This window comes from Fistularia commersonii, chromosome 6, assembly GCF_037954325.1.
Source record: "Fistularia commersonii isolate RoL2024-O1a breed Wild chromosome 6, RoL_Fcom_v1.0, whole genome shotgun sequence".
NCBI lineage: Eukaryota > Metazoa > Chordata > Actinopteri > Syngnathiformes > Fistulariidae > Fistularia > Fistularia commersonii.
Window position 1 is genome coordinate 1,456,825 of NC_141289.1, and position 14,535 is coordinate 1,471,359.

A 14,535-nucleotide genomic window follows, 5' to 3' on the forward strand; every position below is an offset into this window, starting at 1 on the left:
GGTTCCTCCCACTGTCCAAAAACCAGCAGGAGGTACTCCGATACTCTGGACACACTAAGTTGTCCAAAATAGTGAACTGTTGTATGTCTCTAGTAAATAGTGGTATGTCTGTAGGCCCGGTGACCGATCCAGGGTGCCACCTTGCCTATCAACCGGTTGACAGCTGGGATGGTTTCCAGCAGAGTGCTGAGATACCACCATTTCAAATAGGACACATCGATAATGCAGAAGGAAGCACGTAGAACAACGAGATGGTTTCCCGCACAGTGGCGCAGGGGTTAGCACTTCCACCTCACAATGAGAAGGTCCCTGGTTGGACTCCAAACATTGTCTCCCCGTGTCTGCGTGGGGTTCCTCAAGGTTCCTCCCACAGTCCAAAAACCAGCAGGAGGTACTCCGGCACTCTGGACACACTAAGTTGTCCAAAAGAGTGAACGGTTGTATGTCTCTAGTAAATAGTGGTATGTCTATAGGCCCGGTGACCGACCAAGATACCACCTTTTCAAATAGGACACATTGGTAATGCAGAAGGAAGCAGGTAGAACAATGAGATGGTTTCCGGCACAGTGGCACAGGTGTTAGCACTTCCACCTCACTACGAGAAGGTCCCTGGTTGGACTCCCAACCTTGTCTTTCCGTGTGGAGTCTCCATGTTCTCCCCGTGTCTGCTTGTGGTTCCTCAAGGTTCCTCCCAGTGTCCAAAAACCAGCAGGAGGTACTCCGGCACTCTGGACACACTAAATTGTCCAAAAGAGTGAACGGTTGTATGTCTCTAGTAAATAGTGGTATGTCTGTATGCCCGGTGACCGACCAAGATACCACCTTTTCAAATAGGACACATCGGTAATGCAGAAGGAAGCACGTAGAGCAACGAGATGGAGATGGGAATTGCGCAGAAATAGAAAAGTCCAAATGGTTCTCCCGGTTGCCCCCCTTCGTATCTGTGCTGGGAGGGTTTTCCCCTAAAACCCCTAATTAATTCTATTGCCTCCAGATGTGATTGTCTTTCATTGTGTTGAACCGTTACATCTCAATGGAGAGGGACATTCCCAGCACCTTTTTTTTTATTTATTTTTTTTATTTGTGATGGTTTCAATTAGGGAATGTTTGTAGTTCATGAACTCCTCAGCTTAAGGAGCTTAAATCCCTCCAAAAAAAAAAAAAAAGCGCTTTTTAATACTTTGTAATCCTAGTACCTTGTGAGATGAGACGCTGCTCAGAGGAAACGCGAGGTCTTGTTTCAAGATCTTTTCTCCATGTGTCATCTCAGGCAAACTTACTCGAGGCGGAGTTCCAGCTGACGGGCAGCGACGCTTACGCCGCCCGGTTCGGCGAGACCATCGCCGATCTGGGAGACCTGGACGACGACGGTTATCCAGGTGATGGTCCTCGCTGCAAAATGAGACACGGTATTACGGTTAATACGCCGATGTTCCAAGATGATACTGTGATCTGCAGTGAGAGCAGGTGGAAGGGAAAGCCAGGGGTAGAGGTATGCTCTGGGAAGGAGGGGAGTGAAGGTGAGATTCAAGATTCAAGACTTTTATTGTCATCACACAGAACGCAACTTCATTTCGAGATAGCGGCTCTCGGGTTCGGCGGAATCAAAACAGATTAAAAACAACCTTAACAAGCTAAGATAAGACCTTATGTTCCCGGCAGAGAGCTGCGTTCCTCTAATACAAACCTACTAGCAGTACCTTCTGCTCGCTCTAAGCGATCTCAGGCGAAACTGTTCTCAGTTCTACTACCTCAGTGGTGGAACAAACTTCCAGAAGCAACAAGACGAGCATCATCTCTCTCAACCTTCAAGAAACAGGTAAAAACTGTTCTCTTTCAGGACTTTTTACTGCGCTGATGCCCCAGATCAGGTTAGGCAGCAAGTTAGGCTATGCAGTGTGTGTGTGTGTGTGTGTGTGTGTGTGTGTGTGTACGTCTTTGTCAAAAAAAAAAAAAAAAACTCACTAACCCCAGCTTACCGTTCTGTATATTTCCTGTGCTTCCTGTATTTGCAAGTGTATTTGCAGTGCTTATGTCCTCTATTGTAAGTCGCTTTGGATAAAAGCGTCTGTCAAATGTAATGTAATGTAAAAAGTGCGGAGAAAAAAAATGGGTTTATTGCACTGAACTGTATGTGAGCCTCGGGTGGAGCGGTGAGGCTACAGGGAGTGGAGATCAAGAAGCTGGAGGATTTCAGGTACTTAGGGTCAACAGTCCAGAGCGTAGGAGAGTGTGGAGAAGAGGTGAAGAGACGGTCCAAGCAGGTTGGAATGGGTGGAGAAAAGTGTCAGGGGTACCAAGAGATAGAAGACTATCGGCCAGAATAAAAGGAAAGGTGTACAAGACAGTGGTGAGACCAGCGATGATGTTTGGACTAGAAACTGTTCCAATGACCAAAAGACAGCAGGCAGAACTAGAGGTTGCAGAGATGAAGATGTTGAGGTTCTCTTTGGGAGTGACCAGGATGGAGAGGATCAGGAATGAGTCTATCAGAGGGACGGCACATGTTAGATGTTTTGGAGAGAAGGTCAGAGAAGCCAGACTGAGATGGTTGGGTCATGGACAGAGGAGGGATAGTGAATATATTGGTAGACGGATGCTTGAATTGGAGCTGCCAGGCAGGAGGTCTGGAGGAAGACCAAAGAGAAGATTTATGGACGTCATGAGAGGAGATATGAAGGTAGTGGGTGTGAGAGAGGAGGATCCAGAGAATAGGGTTAGATGGAGAAGGTTGACTCGCTGTGGCGACACCTGAAGGGAAAAGACCAAAGGAAAAGAAGAATTTGTCACTGGGGTGCAGGACATGTATGACCGAGACAAAGTGATGATTGCGATGGTTTGGACATGAACAAAGGAGTGTTCATGGTGAAGATCTGGGTAGAAGGTTGCTGAAGGTGGAGCTGCCAGGCAGGAGGTCTCGAGGAAGACCAAGGAGAAGATTTATGGACGTAGTGAGAGAAGATATGAAGGTAGTTGGTGTGAGAGAGGAGGATCCAGAGAATAGGGTTAGATGGAGAAAGTGGACTCGCTGTGGCGACACCTGAAGGGAAAAGACAAAAGAAGAAGAAGAAGAAGAAGAAGAAGAAGAAGAAGAAGAAGAAGACTGTATGTGAGGTTCAAGTGCCGAATTTAATTCTTGCCTTGATTTTCCTAAAACCGCCTTATCGATGGCAACAGTTGGAGTTTGTGGTGGTCAGGATGGGATGGATCTCCTGATGGCAGGACAGATAGGAGGGACCAGAGTGGAACGGTGAGGCCACAGGGAGCGGAGATAAAGAAGGTGGAGGAGTTTAAGCACTTAAGGTCAACTGTCCAGAGCAATGGTGAGGGTGGAGAAGAGGGGAAGAAATGTGCAAGCAGATCAGAACAGCCATGGAGACCCTGAGGAGAAGGCAGGAAGAAGCAGGGATAAAAGTGAGATGGTTTGGACGTGGGTAGGAGGACGCTGAGGCTGGAAGTGCCAAACAGGAGGTCTGGAGACAAGGTTGCGGTAAAAGAGGACATGAAGTAAGTTAGATGATGGAGATGGAGGAAGATGTTGCACTTTGGGGACCCCTGAAGGGAGCAGCCAAAAGGAAAGGACTTCACGTCCATCAAATAAAGGCTACTTTTATCTATATTCAGTACTACTTACTCTCATGCTACTTCAACTCCACACAGAACTTTGAGAAGTACCTCAACGACGGCTCCTGCTGTGGTCTTGCGACAAAACTAGCCTGGGATTAAAGTCCGTGTCAGAATATCGGCATGGCGATGCCTCGGCGTGACTCAAAAACAAGCACTTGAATCCAAATAAACAGATCATTAAGGGGATAGTTTAGATGAACTGTCTTTCCTTCCTCCCCTCCTTCACTTCCTCCCCAATACTCGTATGCAGGATGATGACGAAGAATGGGCGTAGCAGCGTCACGGCATACCCATGCAATTTCACATGATCAGCGTTAGCTTCAGAAGCTGCTTGAGGATAAAAACAAACAGGATACTGACTTTTTTTACTCTCTGTATAGTTGGATACTGACTCTCACGGTACACTTAAAATACGGCACAAGTATCAAGTAGTACCATGCTGTTGGGGTAATATACCAGGTAGCATGGTTGCGCAGTGGTTAGCGCTTCCTCTAGCACAGCAAATTGCCCTGTGATTGATTGTTGACGTGTCCACGATGTACCCTGAGATAACAAATGTAATAGGCTACCAGAAGCTAAACCATCCAAACTAACAGGCTAGTAGCCCCTGACCTGAGGCGTGGACTCCATGAGACCTTTGCAGCTGTGCCGTGGTATCAGGCCACATGCTTTGGTATCCATTGATTGGAACCGACTCAGCTCAGGGAACCTGATGCTCCTCTGATGCTCTTGTGTAGACTTTAGGTACTTGGATAGTGGACTTTGGTCAAGCATGAGCAGCCAGACTGTTTAAACTCCAGGGGCAGCGTTGGGACTTTAAAAAGCTACACTTTTAATGTTCTGTCTGAGCAGAAAACACGAGCCTTGCCGACCCGAAACCAGTTCACAGGTTTTCTTTCCTTCTTCCTTCCTTCCGTGGACCCATTTTGTCAGGTTCTGACTTTTGCAGACCGTGTTTTCCTGCCGTCAAACTCTCAATGTTGAGGACAAAACGGTCACAAAATGTTCCACCGACGGAGAAGCCGCCTTGTACCTTTCGGGGGTCGTAACGTCACGGCTGAGGCGGAGTGTGTTATTAACTCCATTAAACCTGTAATGACAGACCCTAGTCGCTCCGTGAAGGCAGCGACCCTCTAATCTGAGTTGAAGGTCGTCGGTTTGTGTTCCAGCGACTGACGCGGCGACAAACTTTCACACGTTGAAAGGTTGATGATTGACTGAATGTGCTGGTGTTTTCCCATGTAGGCGCTGTTTTTCCGTGAAAACTCATCCAGCTGGACAAAGGCAGTCTCTCAAACGTAGAACCTGAAGGTCTTCTCGGTCACGCCGTCACATGTCGTAGTCCTCTTCCTCTTCCCTTGGCTGCTCCCTTCAGGGCGGTTGCCACCAGGAAGCAACTTCCTTCATCTAGTCTCTGTAACTTCTTGTCCTCTTTTACAACATCCAGAAATCTCCTCTCGGCCTCCCGCCTTGCAGTTCCAACCTCATGCTCCTAACATCCAACATGTGCCGCCCCCCTTACAGACTCATTTCTGATCCTATCCATCCTGGTCGCCCTCAAAAGAGAACCTCCACATCTTCATCTCTGCGACTTCCAGCTCCACTTCCTGGCCTCTTAAACCAGACAGTAGATGTCACAGTCCATCTACATTTGATACGTCCTTGCTCGGGTGCACTTGGCCATGAACAAGGAGGCACCACGTCTAAATAAATTACTGATAAAGTCGGATAATAACTTTGTGTTTCTTTGTAGACGTGGTGATTGGCGCCCCGCATGAAGACGAACTGAAAGGAGCCATTTACATCTATAACGGCATGAAGGAGGGAATCTCACCCACTCCATCTCAGGTACAAATGACCGCCTCCTTTGAATGGAGGGCCAAAAAGGGCTTTCAGGTGTCGATCCGTCGGGACAAGACTTTAGTTTGTGTCCCTCCCCTTTCTGTCCCTGCTCGCACCCAGGTAGGACCCACAGTTGCGCCATCATTTCAAAAGGGACACACCCAAATGTTCATTTATGCTAAACATAAAGGAAGCATACAAGTCCTTGTCCCTGTACCTACGCCTGACATCACTTGCGTACCTTCAGCTTCAAATGAAATCTCTGAATAGGTCTGAAGACTCATTTATGCTAAACAAAAAGGAAGCATACAAGTGGAGGCTTCTGTCTGTCCTTGTCCCTGTCCCTACGTCTGACATCTCTTGGGTGCCTTCCACTTCAAATCAAATCTCTGAATAGGTCTGAAGACTCATTTATGCTAAACATAAAGGAAGCATACAAGTCCTTGTCCCTGTCCCTATGTCTGACATCTCCTGCGTGCCTTCAGCTTCAAATCAAACATAAAGGAAGCATACAAGTGGAGGCTTCTGCCTGTCCTTGTCCCTGTCCCTACGTCTGACATCTCTTGCGTACCTTCAGCTTCAAATCAAATCTCTGAATAGGTCCGAAGCCTCATTTATGCTAAATATGCTAAATTTGCAAACAGGCAGCTCCTTCTGTTGCTTTGCAATTCTGTACGTTTTTGGGGCGCATACAGGGCGGTAACACCAGAAGAGGTGTTGGTATGCTCATGCCCTCGGTATAACCAGGGAGAAGCATTCTCCATCCAAGTGCTGCACAGATCCTCACCATCTACTGAACTGCCTCTTTCTCAGAAAAGGAAAAAAAAGGGATAATACCAGGGCACAGACTCAACAAGTGTGCACGATAATGTAGTACAATTACACAATTTCAACGGCTACTATTTAGAAGCACCAAGTAGCGGTACTGCAGTGTAAGTGCAATGTCTGTGTTCACAGAGGATCACCGGATCCACCCTGGGTCTTCAACTCATGATGTTCGGCCAGTCGCTGAGCTCCGGCGTCGACATAGACGAAAACGGCTACCAAGGTAACCTGAGCCGTGGCCTGTTGTTGTTGTTGTTCCCTGTCAAGTTCTTCTTATTTGTCGCGGTTCTATTCGAGACGAACGTCTTGTTTTGTCACAGATGTGGCAGTTGGCGCGTTCCTGTCCGACTCTGCCATCATCCTCAGGTAAAAAGCGAGACGCGAGATGTATCTGCAGACACTTTGTAGCTTCGCTTTCCAAACAGAGGGGGGGGTTCACGCGAGGACAAAGTGGGACGGAAGTGAAAAGGGTTGGGGGGTGCGAAATGGAGAACCGATTTTAGCTCCTTTCCGGCAGAAAAAAAGAAGTTCAACAGGAAGACATGTTTGAGACTCGATGTGTGGTTTGGCCTTTAGGACCCGTCCTGTGGTGCGAGTGGAAGCATCTCTGTCTCTGCCCAAGCTAATTGACCAGCAGGTGGCGCTGTGCAGAGAACACAATCTCCCGACAGTGTGCTTCAACGTCACCGTCTGCTTCAGATTCACGTCCCGACAGTACAAAGGACCTATCGGTAAATCCTCGTCGACTCGTGGGTGTGATATTTTCCGACGGTAAAATGCTAAAGTACCTCAGTGGCCGTAGCTCGGTTTGCGTAGCGGAAGGTTGTCGGTTCATGCTGAAGTGTCCTTGTGCAGGACACTCGAGTTGCTCCCGATGGCCCGGTTAGCACCTAGCATGGCAGCTCCGTCGTTGTGCGAGTCTAAGTGTGAATGTGAATGTGAACCGAGCTAAAGCTAGGTTAGCTCTTGCTCGTTTCCTTGCTGTTGTTGTTGTTTCGGGGCGAATGAACGTGACGCCGTGCCTCCCTCCCATCCTCAGATCTTCAGTACAACTTGACGTCCGACCTGCTGCACAAGCCGTCCTTCCCTCATCGTTTCCATTTCCACAGTAACGGGTCGTCCAACGTCACAAGGGGTAGCGTGAGAGCGCAGCAAGGCTTTCTCAAGTGTTCCACGCACATTGCCTACCAAAGGGTAATAATAGCATACACGCACAAAACTAGTCGTCATTAGCCGTAATAACGCTAACCGTTTCTTTTTGTTTCCCCTCGCCAGAAAGACGTGAAGGACATTTTCACCCCGGTGCAGTTCGAGGTCACCTACGGTCTCCACGAGACGAACAACCAGAGATTCAGAGCCAAAGGCTTCCCTCCGTTGAAACCTGTTCTACAGCAAAGCAAAGGCCACCGGAACGCCATCAGCTACCGGGTGCGAAGAATAACTAGCATTAGCGCTAACTCGTGCTCGAACCCATCCACTCGCCGTCTGGTTTCGGAACAACCGGTCGGTTTCTTTAGCGGCAAAAGCGGAGGGGCGGAAGATATACGAGGAGGTGATTTCCTGGGGTGCCGTCGTCTTCAAAGAAGGGGTCGGACAGGAACATCCTCCTTAGCCTCTTCCTGCCCCTCAGCGCCGTGTCCACTGCTTAGCTCCTTGCAGTGGGTGGAGTTCCACACGGACCGGAGGTGGCTAATTACTATTCCAAGGGCAAACACATCCTGAGAAGATATGCGCTCTTCGTCCTGAGGATAATCACCAATTAGAGGGGTTTAGTCACCATGATTATTTGTTTTTTTTGGGGAGCTGAAGACACACCCGTCTCTTCCCTGGAGCGATCTTTCTTCTAACCGTACACCTTGTTGCTCGTAGCATTCTCGCGACTGCTCTTCCGGTCCGCTGAAACATGTGTTTGGGAACCCGACGAACGAGCTTCCTGTTCACAGAGGGTCGGGGGGGGCGAAGCCACGAGCTCCGGAAGGGGAAGGAAGACGGCCGATCCGATGTCGGGCTGCGCCACACACGTTGAAAATGACTTCCTGCTAACCCAGATGTGTTTACAGCTGCACCGGCACCTCTGACCGACGCGTAAAAACAGGACGGGTTGACGCGCAGGAGTTTAGGCCGCGGGTGGGTGGGTGGACAGGGAGATACCTTGTTGGTCACAGAGGTCAAAGGGCGTCTGTATTGTCGTGAATGAGCCGTGGCCTCTGTGCTTTGCATCCCCTGCAGACGCAGTTCGCTCGTTCCTGCTCCATGGCGAACTGCTCCACTGACCTGCGACTGTCGACTCAGCTGGTGCTGCCCAAGTAAGACACTACATTTGGCCCTATGAGCAACTGGCAAGAGGTCCAGAGTGAACCCTGCGCTCCCCCGACTGCAGGATAAGCAAATTAATTCTTGTCAAAACCATCTTGTCGTGGCAACTGGACTTGAATTTCTTCACTCGAAGGCGTTTGAGAAGCTTCTTTAGATGTCTTCAAGTGACAAAATTCAAGAAGACAAGACAAGAAGTCCACAGACATGATGGGAGAATGAATGTAGCCTAACGCACCTTAACTCTTCCATCTTTTTGCACGCCATATGAATGATCACATCTGAATTCTAACTCCGGTGTTGGTTTCCAGTGAGCAGCAGGTGTTCTACCTGGGCTCTGGTCAGACCATCATGCTGAACACCTCCATATCCAACTCCGGAGATGACGCCTTCCTGCCGCGGCTGAAGCTCAGCTTCCCCGACAACATCCACTACGTCAAAGTGCTGCAAAACGTGAGTTCCTGTCCAGGGGATTAGCATAAGCTAATGACTTTTCCTGATGGTCTATGTTGAGCTTAGCTCGAGGCTATCGCGAATAAACCAGGAAAGGTGCGGTTTGAATTTCAAGTGGGACAATTGCACCCCCCAGTGGCATTTAGAAGTAAAAGCAAGGCCTCACATACAACCCTGTTAAATGTATTCAATCTGATGGATAATATTATTAGGTAATTGGTAAATTCGGATGCCATCAAATACGCGAGTAGCCTTAGAGGTATAGTAAAGCTACTTAAAAATTGTATGAGAAAAAAAACCGGAGGCATGATCCATTCAAGGATCTGTGTGTCTGCGTCTGCCAATGTAGGAGGACAACGTGGTGAGCTGTGACGTCATCCAAGAAGTCAACGGCACAACGGTGGTCGTCGACTGCGGCGTTTCCAGTCTGGTGCTTCCTGCTCGCACCCAGGTAGGACCTACAGTCGCCGCTGTCATTTCAAAAGAGACACACCCGAGGGTTCATTTACGCTAAACATAAAATAAGCATACAAGTCCAGCCCTCTGTCGGTCCTTGTCCCGGTTCCTGCGTTGACCAATATATCCTCGGGGGAGCTCGCGGATACGTAGCCAACAGAAGCAAACAGAGCGGTACCACCAGAGGTCGAGGGGGTGGCAGGGTTCGCGGTATGCTTAAGCGTGACCAGCAAAAGGAAAAAGGAAGGAGAAGACAAGAAGGTGTCGGTATAACAAGGGAGAAGAACTCTCAAGGTGCTGCAAAGGATTTCACAGCCGCATTCTTTCTGTCTGAAAAGTAACGTGGCGGTGAACTCTGCACTGCCCCTTAGTGGATGTGTAACTACAATATAAAGCATGCAGGAAGTATGTTGCTTCCTCCACTTCCGTACCGTTGATTCATTAATGTTCAACTCTTTGGGAAGTTTGCGGACAGTGGCGTTTGAAAGGGACACACCTGTTTACGTACGTAACCAGAGCATAAATGAGCCCTAACCCTTCACAGCTGTGTTTGTAGCCTCGAGGTCAGAGGTCACATGCAAACGGTCTGCACTTCCAACCCCAGATTTTTTTCTTCTCAACAAGATACCGGCTCTGTGTCCCCTCTTTGTTGTCCAATTTTATTCCCGAAGTCCATTTGACCCCTTGTTTTGTCTTGTAGCTGAACATCAGCTTTCTCTTGGACGTAAACCACAACTCCACCCCCGCTGACATCATCATTCACGCCAACACCAGCAGGTAGGGACGTCATCAATGTCCAACAACAAGGGGGCAAAGGAACTCCCTGCTAGATTGCCACTGGATTCAGACATTCGCAGGGCCTTCAAACCATGCGGGGATCTTGAAGTGACTTTTTTTTTTTTTAATTTCCCCCTCAGCGACAACTTTGAGAGTGTGGAGTATCTCCGAGACAACTCCGCCAGCCTGGTGCTTCCCCTCAAATACGGAATCAACATCAACCTCCACGGGTAGGGTGGCGCCGCCAAAGCTACAAGTGGTCAGTTTGTAGAGTGTGTGTACAGAGTGTGGGGTTGCTACCCTGAAGCAAACATCCACTTAAATGAAACAAGTATTTTCCTTGAGTAACTCCATTACAAAAAATTACTCAAGGCAAATTATCCGCCTGGAGTAATCCTAAAATACGGTATTTCTATTTTGTGCATCCGCCCGGATGCTTATTTCTGTGACACGATCACTTAAGCTGAAGTTAGCATACCCCGCTAATGTCGCTGAGTGTCAGAGCGATGGCAGAAACAATAAGTGTCAAAAGTTGGGGCAACTACAAGCTAAAAGAATACACTGTACAGTCACTTCCACAACAACACCTCCTTCGTCGTGCAACATCTCAACAGGAAGCATCTGCAAACTGCAGGTTTGTCCCCATTTTTTTGTAAGCGATTACTCAAATTCATCATCAGACCTCGGTAGACCCAAGTGGAACAACGAGGCTACAGGAAGAGATGCAGATTCCTCACAGAAGATACTCGGCGCAGATACTCATCCGGACTCTAGTCATCTCTCGTCCGGACTACTGCAACTCCCTCCTTGCCGGTGCCCCAGCAGTGACCATCAGGCCTCCGGAGCTTATTCAGAAAGCGGCAGCCCGCCTGGTGTTCAACCGTCCCAAATTCTCCCACGCAACTCCCCTTCTTATGTCCCTTTACTGGCTCCCGGTAGCTGCCCACACCAGGATATGGTCAAGCCACATGTACCTACCCGCCCCTTCCGATCTGCCACCCCCGGGCGACCGTCCACCCCATCACTCTTCTCCATCTCGGCTCCTTAAGTGGTGGAACGAAGTCCCGAAAAAAGTCAGAACAGCGGGGTCGCTGCCCATCTTTCGTCGTGAGCTGAAAACATACCTCTTCACCAAGCACTACCCTACTAATAGCACTTAGATGGGTTAAATGGAGGAGGTGGATTCACTGAGGAGACCCCTGAAGGGAAAAGCCCAAAGGAAGAAAAGAGTTTGTCGCAGGGGTGCAGGACATGTATGACCAAAATGAAGGATGAAATTAATGGATATATGTATAGGGTTCTGAGATGGCTATCTGGTAGATACTGGTACTTCGGATCTTCGGTGACTGAATTGCACTTTTGGTGAGTTGCTATGGATAAAAGCGTCTGCCAAATGACTGTAACGTAATGAAGAAGGTGGAGGGTTTTAAGTACCGAGGATAAGAGAGCAATGGAGAGGACATTTTCAAGCAGGTTGGAAGGCGTGGAGAAGACATCAAGGGGTGTTGCCTGGTTTGGAGACACCGAGAAGACAGTGAGCAGTGCTGCTCGCAAAGGTGAAGATGTTGTGGTTCCTCTTTGGGAGTGAGGAGGATGGAGAGGATCGGGAACGAGTCCATTAGAGGGACGGCACATGTTAGACGCACCGGAGATAAAGTCAGACTGAGATGTTTTGGATGTGGACAAGAAGTTAGTTGGTGTGAGAGAAGAAGATAGAGAGAACAGGGTTAGATGGTGGGAGATGATTGGCTGTGGTGACCCCTGAAGGGAGCAGTCCAATGGAAAGGAAGAAAGAAGGGAGGCTCAGCTGAAATCCACAAAACGATCGACAGATTAGTAAAAAAGTTGATATCTGCAGCCATGGAAATACGTGCTCTTGTCAAAGTTTCATTTGAGAAGATAAAGTAATGCCATACCCAACAGGGAGAAAGGCTTCGATGAACCCTGGACTTCTGGAAACATCAACCTTTTGATTTTCTCAAAGAGCTGTTGACTGCTATGAGTCATGTCTTCAGACTTGACACGCAAACCGAAAACTGAATGGAAAAAAAAAAACAAAAAAAAAAGAACCAAACCGGGTTCTGTTCTTAGTCTTCTGCTCTTTTAACCGTTTACCAGAGGCAGTAAAGAGGCCGGTCGTAAACAAGAAGTCATACCTGAACCAGCAACAGCAACTGTAAAAGAGGCAGGAAAGAGGGCAGGGCCAAGTAAAGACTCTTAGATGCACAAGTCAAGGAGATGTGAAGTATCCACTGCCATAAACTCTACATCATCTAGGGTACTTTTGTGGATTGGATCGAAAAGGTCTTCCTGCATGAACACAAGAGCATTTTGTACACACAGGTACCGGCGAGTATACATTTTCTTTGTAGGTACTTTTCTAAACCAAGAGTCCATTCCAGATCACAGAGAGGTCAATCCCATAATACCAAGGCGGGCAGACTAGGCAACGGGTTTTTAGTTACGGGTGGATACGTGACAGAGTGGAAGGATTGGCACTATGAAGCAGGTCTGATAGGTACGGAGGGGCTGGATGCAGTTATAGATGAGGAGCAATATTTTGAAGTTCATCCTGGGCAACCAGTGGAACTGCTGAAGGACTGGGGTCATGTAGGTCTCTGCTGGAGCTATGATCGGAGCTGCAGACCCCTGGAGGAGCTGGAGTTTGTCCAGGGAGGGTCAAGTCTATGGACAAGAACTCCTGCAGCATGTGGAGTAAGGAAGGGGTCGGGCCTATGGATATTGTGTAGATGGATCGGTGGGCCGGGTGATGTTGGACTGGAAAGACAATGTTCTATCTAGGATGAACTCCCAGATTCTTAACCCGAGTGGAGGGAAGGATGGAGGAGTTGAAGGACAAACTATGGTGGACTGACAAGCTCTTGAGTTTTGAGAAAGTTGTAGAAGAACCACGATAAACCGTCCTATACATTGCTCCACTCAGTCCCCTTGCCCTCTTCCGGTTGCAGTTTCGTGACGCCCAATTCCTTCGAGTTTGGAGATGAAGATTTGACTCCGGTCGACTGCTACTCGGAGAAATTCAACTACACCTACAAGGTAAGCGTCTCCCAATAGCTTCCTCGCCAGCAGAGGAGTCCTATCTTTAAAAAAAGGACCTAAAACATGACCTCATGAGTGCTAGACTAGTGCCCACTTCTGGCAAAAGGCAAATGGGCGAATAGCAGCCACTGCCAAACCACATAAAAAGCATAAAAACCCTTTGTCTGTCTGGTCCGTAGGTGTTGAACTCCGGCCCCAGCAGGACAATGGACACTGTTGTGGAGATCTCACTGCCGATGATGCTTGCACCTCATCCTCACCGGTTGCTGCAGGTGGTGGACTGGCAGGTACAAACCCACCCGAACTCAATCGCAGCCAATCAAAACATGTCCGTATCCTTGAACTGGATCGGTTGACTATTGTTTGCCGAGCACCGGCACGACGAAGAGCACGCGACTCACGGGAAGGTATGGCAGAAGGCGTAAGACGACAGTGGAAGAGCAGGAATACCGAAACGACAATGGCGAACAGCGAAGGAGGGAGAGGGCAAACAAGCCAAACTGGACTACAGTACAAGTCGTCCATGTTTGTTTACCCTTTAAACTCCCAAAGAAATTGTCTTTTTTTTGGGGGGGTCCTCGTAAAGGCCTGCCGAGACCAGTGGGTCAGTGTGACCTCCGAGTATTTTAAAGATCACGAACCATTGTGAATGTTGTGAGGAGTTACCCCCAGCTTTAGCAGTTGTAGCAGTAGCTTCTATGGCAGAAAAATACACAGTTCTAAGGACTGTCCAGTTCAAATTTGGTGCCAAGGACTTTCCTCCTCAACAGAAACCGTTAGCTTTGCATTCACGCAGGCAGTAAGGGACTACGGTAGGGATCAGTGTGACGCAAGTTTCTGCAGCATGCACCTTAGGGGCCAAAAACAATCCCCACAAGAAGTAGAAGAGGAAAAAGACAACATGGAGAGAGAAGTTACCACGGCATTCATGGACGAATAGACTTTGGAATCATAGCCATGGAGCTGTTTATCTTCTCACATGAAGAACCCCCGTTGGCCACGAGCTAACTCTGTGCTTATGTTCGCCGAAATGTTGACTATCCTCTGCTGACCCTGGAAACCCCTATGTGGCTTAGCGGGCCAGAGGAACTTGGATCTCCTCGTCGGTCCAGTTCTCACTGGTTCTGTCCTTTTGGTTGCAACATCTGACCAGATTGAGTTCCACCAATCACCAACACTTCA

At 48.6% G+C, this 14,535-nt stretch overlaps 1 protein-coding gene across 3 annotated transcripts in view; it reads left to right on the forward strand.

Annotated features, from left to right (window-relative positions):
* itga4 (integrin alpha 4) overlaps nt 1-14,535 on the forward strand; it is a 37,609-nt gene that overhangs the window by 16,318 nt on the left and 6,756 nt on the right. For all 3 annotated transcript variants that reach the window (XR_015106247.1, XM_086147687.1, XM_086147686.1), the window contains exons 11-24: nt 1,271-1,379; nt 5,381-5,475; nt 6,427-6,517; nt 6,615-6,660; nt 6,871-7,025; nt 7,334-7,488; nt 7,570-7,722; nt 8,524-8,600; nt 8,919-9,060; nt 9,410-9,511; nt 10,217-10,293; nt 10,434-10,523; nt 13,263-13,350; nt 13,533-13,640. Coding sequence is in view for 2 of the 3 variants with exons in the window: in XM_086147687.1 (XP_086003813.1) it covers nt 1,271-1,379; nt 5,381-5,475; nt 6,427-6,517; nt 6,615-6,660; nt 6,871-7,025; nt 7,334-7,488; nt 7,570-7,722; nt 8,524-8,600; nt 8,919-9,060; nt 9,410-9,511; nt 10,217-10,293; nt 10,434-10,523; nt 13,263-13,350; nt 13,533-13,640 (1,488 nt within the window). In the remaining variant the exon portion in view is untranslated. The remainder of the gene's footprint in view (nt 1-1,270; nt 1,380-5,380; nt 5,476-6,426; nt 6,518-6,614; nt 6,661-6,870; nt 7,026-7,333; nt 7,489-7,569; nt 7,723-8,523; nt 8,601-8,918; nt 9,061-9,409; nt 9,512-10,216; nt 10,294-10,433; nt 10,524-13,262; nt 13,351-13,532; nt 13,641-14,535) is intronic.